The sequence below is a fragment of the Electrophorus electricus genome, chromosome 24, assembly GCF_041902795.1.
Source record: "Electrophorus electricus isolate QZ-2024a chromosome 24, ASM4190279v1, whole genome shotgun sequence".
Classification (NCBI taxonomy): Eukaryota; Metazoa; Chordata; class Actinopteri; order Gymnotiformes; family Gymnotidae; genus Electrophorus; species Electrophorus electricus.
The window spans coordinates 10,979,166-10,990,211 of NC_137520.1; the positions used below are offsets into that span (position 1 = coordinate 10,979,166).

The window sequence follows — 11,046 nt, forward strand, 5'->3', positions numbered from 1 at the left end:
CTCCCTGCCATATGCTTCTAATTGGGGGGGATAAAACTGGGGGGGTGGGGTTTTATTATTTATAGATTTATTTATTGCCTGATCATTGAATGGATGGACTGGATCTCGCTGGATTGTGTGTGAGAGCTGTAGCTAATTACATCTAATTAGATTGACCTCGGTTTTTATCTGGCAGTCCTCTGAAGGCACTCTATAAAAAGGAGGTGAGGTAGTGGCTTGGTGGAGAGTGGTGTATGTGTGTGTGTGTGTGTGTGTGTGTGTGTGTGTGTGTGTGTGGGCTCGCGCCTGCCTGCACATGTGTGCTTGTGCATGCAAACATTGTGAGCACAGGAAATCTCTCAGCCGTATGTACTGGCTTCAGATTCAGGGCGGGGCTTAGCCTGCCATTATGCTCACAGGTCTCACACACCCTCGCAGTCAATCTCACCCCCCCCCCCCCCCCACACACACACACACTCGCTCATGTACAGATTGTTGCTGGTCAGTGTCTCTCTTTGCGTTCTGTCCTCCATGTCACTCCATGCTGTCGCAGGCTGCCAGCCAGCCTGCTGCGCCGTTGTCAGACAGCCGCAGTGACTCTCCTCCTCCCTCTATTCCTCACTTCACTTGTTGTGCGTTTGAGAGCTGGTGATTCATAAATATTCGCCATCAGCTGTGCTTCCAGCAGAGGACACAGCACAACCTCAGAACTAATCCGCCCCACCACACACACACAGTCAATGTGTACATGTAGGCCAGACAAAACTGAGTGCTGGTTCCCCATTAGCTCCCCACCTCCCCGTTGGCTCCGTCTCCGAGGCCACTGGGAACGCGGCATGCTACTCTGCAACGTGCTCGCTCCCGTTCATCTATCTTAGTCGCTCCTTCTGTCGCCTGCACGTGCACACGACCCCGGTGAAAGATGAGCACTGCAATCAGTCCAATCGGATGAGCAGGACGCCAGCGAGCCGAGCGGCGAAAAGCGTCGACAACAAAGCCCATTGTCCCGGGCCCGCCTCCTGCAAGCAGCCTGGAGGGAGGGAGGGGAGGGGGGGTTGCTGGGTGATTTGTTTTGGCAGTGCTTGCTGATGCGGTGTGTGTGTGTGTGTGTGTGTGTGTGTGTGTGTGTGTGTGTGTGTGTGTGTGTGTGTGTGTGTGTGTGTGTGTGTGTGTGTGTGCGCGCGTGTTTGTTTGTTTGTTCCGTTTTTGCATCCTAGGCGAGTCTACCAATTGATTAGCTGTGACTTCAGCAAGATTCCTCACTTCCTGCCTTTCGTTACCACTGACGTTGCACCGTCGGCCAGTCTGTCTTGCTCTGGCTGCCAGACAGACGCTGCATCCTGGCATGCACAACCCTTGTTCCTCAGACTGGCCCTGATACACTGGAACCCAAATGCACTGACCTCTGTCTCCTCCGTTTGAGTGGTGTGTGCACGTGACTGTCCTTCAGCCCTCACTGGGCACTGGGTTGATATGGTCAATAGCTGACCACACCCCCATCCAGGGAGGACCGAGAGGTGACCGGCGACTCTGAGCGGCTTTGAGGCATGGGAGGGAGGGGCTTCAGTGCTGGGAGCAGCCATGACTGGCCAGAGCTGTAGTAGCATGCTGAATGCACACTTCCTGTTGTTGTCTCGCTGGCATGTTGGTAAGTGTAAAGCAGCCTGTGTAAATGTGGAGCCCTGCAGTGTGTGAACCTCTCTTCTGTCTGCACTGCTGATGGTCTCATTGAGAAACAGATCTGTTGCTGCTTTCAGGATTACTAGAGGAATCTGTCGCGAGAGAGCGAGTGGGGGAGGGAGAGAGAAGAAAAAGAAGAGAAAGGAAGGGAGAGGGGGAGAGTAGAGAGAGAGAAACGCTGGAAGAGAGTGATGGGCGATTTTTATCCTATGAAACAATGTGTGTGTGTGTTATCGGTCTGCTCACTTTTATCTGCAGTTTAACTCCTACACGTATATTTTCCCAGCACTGACGTAATGAATTCCTATTTAGGTTGCTGGAATCGCGTTTACCATGATTGCTGAGTGACTTTATCACATATCTGTGGTGTAGAATCTACACAATAGCGCTGCAACCTAGCATCAGTGTCACTGTTAACAAAAACATTGTTGCTTCTGCACTGGAACACAATAACAAGCCCTTTAAATATTAACGCCGTCCCTCAACCCGCCGTTGCCTGGAGACTTCTGTCAATCATTTCACCGCCTCGCCAACAACCCCCCCCCCCCTCCGCCCGCTTTCATTTGCAGCCTTCAGCATTCCAGTCATTAGCTGGTAAGTGTTTGAGCACATGGGGGTGGGGTGGGGGGGCTGAAAAGAGGAGGAGGAGAAAGATGAAAGGGGGGGGAGAGAGAGAGAGAGAGAGAGAGAGAAAGAAAGGAGGATGGAAGGGGGGGGTGCAGAGGAGCTCGCTCACACCTGCTGTGTGGAGCGGGGAGGCAACGCGGCGGTGTGCGTCAGAGTGCCTGCCAGGCCCGTCTTGCTATGCCTCGCTGTCCTGCCGGCGGAGGGGAGCGGGAGGAGGAGGGGACGACTCGGGCGAGCGCTCGGACTCTTAAACATCTGAAGTGTGGCGTGGCGGTTTAGAGCGGCGCGGCTAACGGCGGGCGCGCCTTAATTTGCATGGACTGCACGCACCCGCCTCTCCTCCGCCCTACCCGCTGTCAAACGGACGGGCGCGTACCGTAGCATCAGATCTCGCGCGCACAAGACCGATTTCAGGGCGACGGTGCGCGAGTGCGTGTATGTGGTATCCTGGTTTTGTTACACTGCAGATCTCCTTCTTTGAACTGCCTAATGCTCATCAAATCCAATATAGAGGAGGGCTGACAGATGGGCAGACTGTTCAAAGTGAGTGGAGATTTAATATCTAAACAGCACGGGAGAGGGAGGGAGGGAGGGAGGGAGGGAGGGAGAGAGAGAGAGAGAGAGAGAGAGAGGCGCTCTGTGTTGAGCTGCATAAAGGTCCTGACTGTGCTGCCATCACAGCTGTGGCTCCCCCCCCACCCCCACCCCCCCAGCCTCCTGCCTCCATTTGTTCCCGTTGACGGGTGGAGGAGGAGTAAATCTGTACACAGGCTCTTGTGGGGAGGAAACTTGTCATCAACACTTGTTTACCATTATTAGTTTGAGCCTGTGAGAGGCAGGGCAGCGCCAAGCAGCCTGGGCTGCGCATGAGTGGAGAGGCGCTCCAGCCACCCAGCGCTGATGTAGAGGCACTCCTTCACCTAGCATGGGTGGAGCGTGGCCAAAAACACTGGTGGAGGTGGCCAATCCTCCCTTTTCCTGCGGTCTGTCCTGCTGCATAGCACATGTTACAGATGAAACCAGCCTCCTCTTTCCATGTGTGGGTGTGGGTGTGTGTACGTGCGCGCCTTTCTAAGCCAGGCTCGTTTGCTGAACAGAGCCGTTAAGAGTGTGGGAATGTTTTTCCTCTCGCACGCACGCACACAGCTGTGTGATGCATCGTGTACCCGGGTGCACATGGAAGAGCTCTATTGTGCGTGCGCGCGCACCTCACGTTCGTATACAGCAGAGCAGCGTCTGGTGTGTGTGTGTGTGTCGGCGGGAGGGTCCTGGAATGCAGCACTGGGCAGCAGCAGCGAGCAAGCTCCGTGGGTCAGGTGCGGCCGTCCTTTCTGCCTGCTGGGGGCGTACTAATCGGATGACGTTTGGAGAGCAGTTGTCTGTCCCGCACACGGGCCCTCCGTCGCTGCTCGTCAGCCCATGTTCCGGCCCGGCCCGTTCTTCTCACGCCTTCGCCGCAACCTTTACGCGGCCGTTCCCAGACGCCGTTTCCTCCGGCGCGGGCCACGCTGAAACCGGGGCCTCCGGGCCGCTTGGCCGCTTGGCTGTGGGCCGTGAAAGAGAAGCAGAATGTAAACGCTCGGAAAATAAACCCAGATTTCCTGTTAATGTGCGCTGGCGTGTCTGGTTTTGCTTAGCTGCGACGTGGGGGGGGGGGGGGGGGGGGGGTTGGTCTAGCAGTTCCACGGGCCCGCCTGTTAGTGCTTCATCCCACCGGCTCGCTGGCCATGGTGTGGCAGGAAGCTGTCGGTCACAGGCGGGGCACGTCCCCGCTCAGAAGGGCAAATAGGACACCTTTCCGGCTGCTGCCGTGTATTAAACCCACTGCGACGTGGTCACGTCGCCCTGATGTTTCCCTCAGCCGTTCTTGCCGGTGTGTGCGCACATGAGCATTTTAACACTGTTCCAGCTCGTTCGCATGTTGTTGCTTAGAAATGCTGCGCTTTGTGCCACAGTTGCAGCCCTCGCCTACGTTATTGGAGCGAGAGCAGCTTGGTGGAGCGCCATCTGCTGGTGCACTCTTCAGCCCCCTGCCAGGCACCTGCACGCGGCTCCGCCCGCTCTGCCCAGGCGGGAGCTGCTGCTGCAGCCCCGTGCGCTTTAAACCCGGTCGTGCTCGGGAACGCTCGGTCGTGGAACACACTGCACCTCGCTTAACGGGCTTTTCTTTGAGGCATTTGTTTATGCATGGCACTGGAATGCATCTTAATGCACTTTCAATGCCTGCTAATGCCAAACTGTTGCCAGCGCGACGCGAACGTTCTGACGGCTAACCAAAGCACGAGCGTCCAGCGGTGAGCGCTAAGGCCGTCCTTCTGTTTACGCACTGTTCATTAAGATAATCGTTCTGAGAATGGCTTGTTAACAATGAACCAACAGAAGGAAAATGATCTAAAATAGAAAACATGTGTACTGAGGCTGCCAAAAGTACACCGGGCTTGTTTTTGCATTTCAATAGTCTAATTAAACCTGCTTCTAAATGCAGCCTCAAACCAGTACATTTTCCATTAAGGTCACAGCTTTAGATATCAAGTTTGCATTGTTGTGTTTTGATTAGCTGAGACCATTAGAGGGGAAATGGGTGGTTGTGTGCAGAGGGGTTGGTGTGTGTGGGGGGGCCATAAATGTAATGTAAATGTGTGTGCATTTATAATAACAATATGGGAATGGGACGAGATCAGGTTCTTTTCACTGGTTTGTTACTGTACACTGCACCAGCCTTCCAAACCTACAAGTGTTGGGTACAGGGGTGTTGGCAAAGCCAGGCCACTCTGCTCACATTCCTGTAAAAGCCCCCCAGCGCTGCATCTCCAGCCAGGCCTCCGGAGAGACCTCACCCCTGTCCGTCTCTCTCTCACTGGACTTAACATGGCTCTGGTGTAATTACTGCTCATGGAGCTTCTCCTAACCCACCAACCCCCATCTCTCCCTCTCTCTCTCTCTCACACACACACTCACACACGGTTCCCTTTCACGCTTCCCTGTGGCGTGCTCTTCATCCTTTCCACTGTTACTGTTGTTTCTTTGCTCTTACTCCTTTTAGGAGGGGTGTGTGTGAGAGAGAGAGAGCGAGCGAGTGTGCAGTAGAGAGGACAACAGAAAATAAATGTATGATTTTGGCTCGAGGGGGCTAATTCTTCTCTGGCTGTGCGACTCGCGCTTGGAGTTCGGCGCTCAGACAATGGGGGTGCCGGGGCGGGCCATCGGAGAGTGTGTGAGGGCTGTAGGTGGACGTAACCAGGGTTATCCAGGCAGCCCAAACCGCTGCAATCCCCTCCGTAATGCCCCCCGCCCCTTCACCGCGCCTGAAAAACACCTACCTTTGTGCCCCTGTCGAAAGAACGACTCTCGTGTTGGTCGGCCGCACCGAGTGGGGTCATGGCGGGGCGTGCGGCCGCGTAAAAGCCCACTCTCTGGCCCATCGGACCCGAGCTGCTGTGCTGGCGGAGAGAGCCATGGCACTGATCACTCCAGCTTCGTAACGGTACCGGGCTCCTCTTCCTGCCTGGCCGCACGGCCTTATCTGGATAATTTGATTCCGGGCTGCGATCTGCTCTCTGCGCAACATGAAAACATAATTAAGCTTTAACAGTGAAATAGTCATTTCCAGTGGAAGACCATCTAAGAAAAAAGGTCACAGGTTTTTATTTATTATTTAGTTATTTGCGACGCCGCATGCTGGTTAGGTGGGCGTGTTTGTGCGCTCTCGTGCGAAAGGAATTTGCGCGCGTGGGATCCACGTCTGCGCTAACCTCCGGAAGCAGGGTTTAGCCCCTCCGCTAACCGAGGGAGCGTCTCCCCTGGCGATAAACCAGGGCTTTATCAGCGCTGCGGGCTGTGCGAGGCGGCCTGGGCTGTCGGAGACGAGGCTCTGCCCCGACTTGCGGGGAATCCCCTGGAGGCGCGGGCCGTCTCCGTATCTGCGGCGTAACGAGCCCCTGCTTACGCCTTTGCCTAACAGAGTCGCGTGTAATCTCCTCAGAACGGGCTCCGTTTCACCCCGTCTCAGACAGGGGTTTGAGGAAGATGACGGCCCATATCCTTAACGTGTCCTGCACGTCTTTTTGAACAGCTGTGCTGATCCGGGAGTTCCCGCCGAGACGGACGTTGAAGGTAGTTTTGGCGGGACGCTGCGAGCTCTCCCCCCCCCCCCCACTCCCTGTGAAAGGCCCTTGGCTGTGAGCTCACTCACAGCGGCGGGTGGGGGGTCGGCGTGTGTGTTTCTTCCCAGGAGCCTGTGATGGCATGGTCAGCCTTCGTGGGATATGTAGTATTGTGTACTAATGTTGAAGCTGGCTGGGCTTTCTGCCCTCTATTGTGGATGTCTCCGTCATCCCCCCCCCCCGCTCGGCTGCGGCTTCTTTAGGGCTCGTTTCAGTTGGGTTTGTGGATGGGATAATAAATATTTCATGTCAACGAACACAAACAGCGTTTTTACCCTTTTCCATCCCCTCGTCCTGGCCCTCGCCTGGAAAGCACCGTGCCTCTGGGAGGTCTGTGCGACTCAGTGCTGCCACTTGCTGGTGCAGTTGGGGAACTGCAGCGAGGGGGCTGCACTGTTTGCAGTCCCGCGAACGGACAGCGGGTGGCAGAGTTTGGCGTGCACGCCGAGAGGAGGAAGCTACGCGTGATGTGCTTGGCTGCACAGAGCAACATTTATTCTTTACAGATGTGTGTCTGGAGTTGTATTTAGCAGTTAATCGATCATACATTTGGAATGGTGGTCGCATTTCGGCCTTAAAGTTACTTCGCTTTTCACTGCCCAGATTTTTCTCCCTGCATCCGCTGGAGAGTCCAAAAATGCGAGTGTCTTTCTGTTTACTTTATTCCACATGAAAACCTTTCTGTCTGTGTTTAATTGACCTGGTTTCACTGATCGATGTCAAAAGGCACACAGCACGCTTGTGAAGCTAGCAAACAAATGTCTGTTTATTTTATTAGATGTTTATTCCCGTCTCTTTTTCTTCTTCCAGAGTAAGCGGGATCATCTGTTAATGAGCGTGAAATGGTACTATCGCCAGTCCGAGGTTCCTGACTCCGTCTACCAGCACCTAGTGCAGGATCGTAACAATGAGAACGGTATGTGGGGTAGGGTTGGGGTGGAGGTGTGTGTACCCTTTTACTATGAGCAAATAAGTGATAGAAAATGTGTTGTCGGTTGCCAGACTCTCCTCTCTCATTTTATTTAACCGTTCACAGCAGTAAGACATCGGGGTGAGTGACTCCTCAAATAACGGATGTGGTTGCCAAAAAAAAACAACCCCAAAAAACACCCCCCCACACCCTTGTCTCCCTGGTAACACTCCTCTAAACAGGGCAGCAGGAGCCATGAAGTGCAAATTACTTGTGTAATGTGCCTTGCAAACCTCCACTACCCTGGCCATCAACCGCCACGCCGGGTCCCGTGCCTGCATCAAGCCATAATAACAGGCTCAGGGTTCTGCCCTGTCACGTGTTGGGACCGCTCATAATAAAACAGCCAAGAACTGCACATGCTTCCCAGGTGGGCAGACACCAGCCAAACCAACCCCCCCCCCCAACCTAACCTCCCGGCTGACGTGGCGACCGTTGCTGGTCGACAACGACACTCTTGCATCCTGCACCGCCATAACGGAGCGGCATAACACCACTTGGCTAATAGTGATCTTCAGCGGGGCCTTATCGTGAACAGACGAGGAGCTTTGTGTGTGAGACGGCTCTCCCAGCCTCGCCCTGGACACAGGCGCCGATCTTTTTATTAGGACGCGTCAGACATGCTGGCAGCCCTGCCAAACACACTCCTCCTTTCTTGAATTCACTCACCTTTATGGAAATTACTGGCACTTTAAGAGCCCATTGTCTCCCAATAGTATTCTGGCTGTATTTCACCTGAGTTACCTAGTTTCAGTGTCATTAGTACCGACTCACACTGCTCGTGTGTCTGTGTGTGTGCGCACATGCACGCGTGCATGCACATGCCATCAACTCGAGTTATTTTTTCCTTGCCATGCCTTTCCCTCCTCAGGCCCTCGGTCCCCGAGCATTCTGATAACACAAGGTGTTCATGTGGTTGTCAGAACCAGACAGAATTATACCAAGGGTGCACCAGTGAAGCTTCAGAATATTTTAAATATAATAGCAGTGTAATATCTGCAGGATATTTCGAACATATTTATACTGCTTTGCTTCTACACCGATGCAAATGATTCATTGTGAAATGTCAGTCTAGTGTTTTTTCAAATTGAAATGATAGGGTGCAGAAAAACAATTTGCCTTTCTTTGACGTACTCCCTCACTGCGTGTGTGTGTGTGTGTGTGTGTGTGTGTGTGTGTGTGTGTGTGTGTGTGTAGACTCTGGTCGGGAGCTGGTCATTACTGACCCTGTGGTAAAAAGCAGAGAGCTCTTCATCTCGGACTATGTGGACACCTACCACACTGCGGCCCTCAGGTAAGGCACCTGCCCAGCGGTTGGCCCCGGGGCCTGGCTCCACACTTGCCCATAGCTCACATTTAGAGTCGATGTACTGCGCAGCAGCTCACCAGGAAGCCCTGGCGCGAGGGCATTTCCCAGCATGCCTTTCCGTAATGGCTCTGCCTGCAGACCCGTGGCTGAAAGCCGTCAGGTTTTTCTTTTTTTGCGGCACGACTCCAGAAAAGGCGGACAGGCATGTTTCTTCTCAGTCCATGAAACCAGAACTCCGCTGTCTTTTTTTTTTTTTTTTTTTTTCCCTCCTTCCTTCACCCTTGTGTCCGTAGCGCCCCACCCCCAACGCCGGTACGTTCTTTCTTCCCACCCCCTTAACAGGAACCATCTGGAGGCAGCAAGGAGTCACACAAAGCCCCAGCTCTGAAGCGCCGATTTCAGGGCAAATTAGCCGCAACTTCTCCTGTACGCAGCCCCCTTTGATTTGGCTTATTACAGGGCTTTTGGATAAACTCCGTGAATTCCGGGAGCATGGCGTAATGCCTGCCCCGAGATCTTCATCCCTTTCATCTTCCGCTGAAGGTACTGTCGGCCCAAGCTGCTGTGATGCCTGCTATTTCGACAGGCTTGTGCTGCAGATGTAAAAAAAAAAAAAAAAAACACATGAGAGAGACGGAGACAAAGAGGGAGACGGTGCAGCAGACGCTCGCCGCTGCCTGGCGCACCCGGAGTCGCTCGCTCCTGCGTGGGCAGCCAGCGCCCCTCAGATTCCGTTCCACTGTCATGTCACAGGGACGTGGAGTGTGGCGTGTTCCCCCCCAAACATGCGCGCACGGAACAGTGTCCAGCAGGGACCGAGTGCCCGTGGCATGCACACCCGAGGCATGCTTTCTGTTCATGGCCGAACTGTGTCCGCACAATCGGGTGGGACTCATTTGCGATGGCCTGTTTTGTGTTTTGCAGGGGGAAATGCAACATCGCCCACTTCTCAGACATATTCGCTGCCAGGGAGTTCAAACCACGGATCGACTCATTTTTCTACATTTTAGGATATAATCCAGAGACTAGGTAAGTCAGACTGGCTCAGACTTTTTACGCCTGTAAACATCCGCGTGTTTTGGCTGTATGATCTGCAGTTATGTGCTTGTATGAATACACTCTGCAGTAACGGATCCATTTTAATGTGGTGTCCAGCCCGGAGGATGGAAATGTCCTCACCTGTACAGCCAAATATAAATTCAGGTTGAGGCCCTTACACACACTTTTCCATCAAGGTCCTCCCTGTACTGCAAAACAAGAACCCAGATTCCTTAGCCGATCTAAGCCGTCAGCGGCCAACACTTGGGAAGTCTCACTTCCTAGTGATTCCTAAAGCAAATCCAAAGCTTTTTAGACACCGAGAACAGAGCACCTTGGAACATGTTTTGAATATGTTGGAAATGTTATGCTACTCCATCAAGGTACTGAGAGAGGATTTAAATATCTGCACACAGCCTCTCCCCTTCAGCACATAAGAGTGCCCCTCTGCTACACTGGCTGATGAGTGGACCAGGCCCACTTTGCATAACATATTTTCCCTGGTTTTCATTAATCTGGTGCCTAACTTTGTAATTTCTGATGATTTGTGATTTATTCTTCATTGCATAGGATACAAAGCCTTGCACTTGTGTGGAACCCAGCACAGTAAAGTGCAACGTGCGTTATTAAATGTTTTGGGGTTTTTTGGATAGCCATCCGCCTTCCTGGTTACTGCATTAAAAAAAAAGTACAACCATTTGGATAAGGATGCAACTGTTTCTGTTTTCACCTGCAATCAAATGAGGTGTGATCATGGTTTCTTCCAGCCTTGAAGGGTTAGGAAGCGCCACAGTCCTCATCTGTGTTGAGCAGGGAAGTTCTTGTTGGTGGCTGAAATGCAGACGTGACTGGTGGGATTTTAAAAGCTACAGCTCTTTTTCCTTGATGAGACCAGAAGTGTTAGTTAGTTTGCATTAACGGTATGTGATGAATTTTTGTGAATGTTCCTTTCCTCCATGCTACAGGAGAGGGTGGTGGGCTGTAGCTTTATTGCAGTATATGCTGAGATCATTTCAGCTTTACACAGTAAAGTTTAGAAAAGTGTTTCTTATGTATGCACATTGCATGCCTAACCTTTATGTATTTAATTCTTAAATGTTGAGCTTCTCATTCTGATTCTAAACATTCTTGCAGTCCATAGTTGAAGGTGGTTGTGTTGCAGAATGGCTTATGATGTCCTAAGTAAACTGTAATCTTGCGATTCCAACAACACAGTATAATATTACTTACAATATGAATTTACAGATAGGTCAGCGTTGAGTACTATTAAAATGCTTTGT

General features: G+C 52.5%; 1 protein-coding gene across 10 annotated transcripts in view; it reads left to right on the forward strand.

Annotated features, from left to right (window-relative positions):
• rerea (arginine-glutamic acid dipeptide (RE) repeats a) overlaps window positions 1–11,046 on the forward strand; it is a 119,379-nt gene that overhangs the window by 69,984 nt on the left and 38,349 nt on the right. For all 10 annotated transcript variants that reach the window (XM_081707126.1, XM_081707128.1, XM_081707130.1 and 7 more), the window contains 3 exons: window positions 7,260–7,365; window positions 8,617–8,713; window positions 9,653–9,757. In XM_081707126.1, the coding sequence (XP_081563252.1) occupies window positions 7,260–7,365; window positions 8,617–8,713; window positions 9,653–9,757 (308 nt within the window). The remainder of the gene's footprint in view (window positions 1–7,259; window positions 7,366–8,616; window positions 8,714–9,652; window positions 9,758–11,046) is intronic.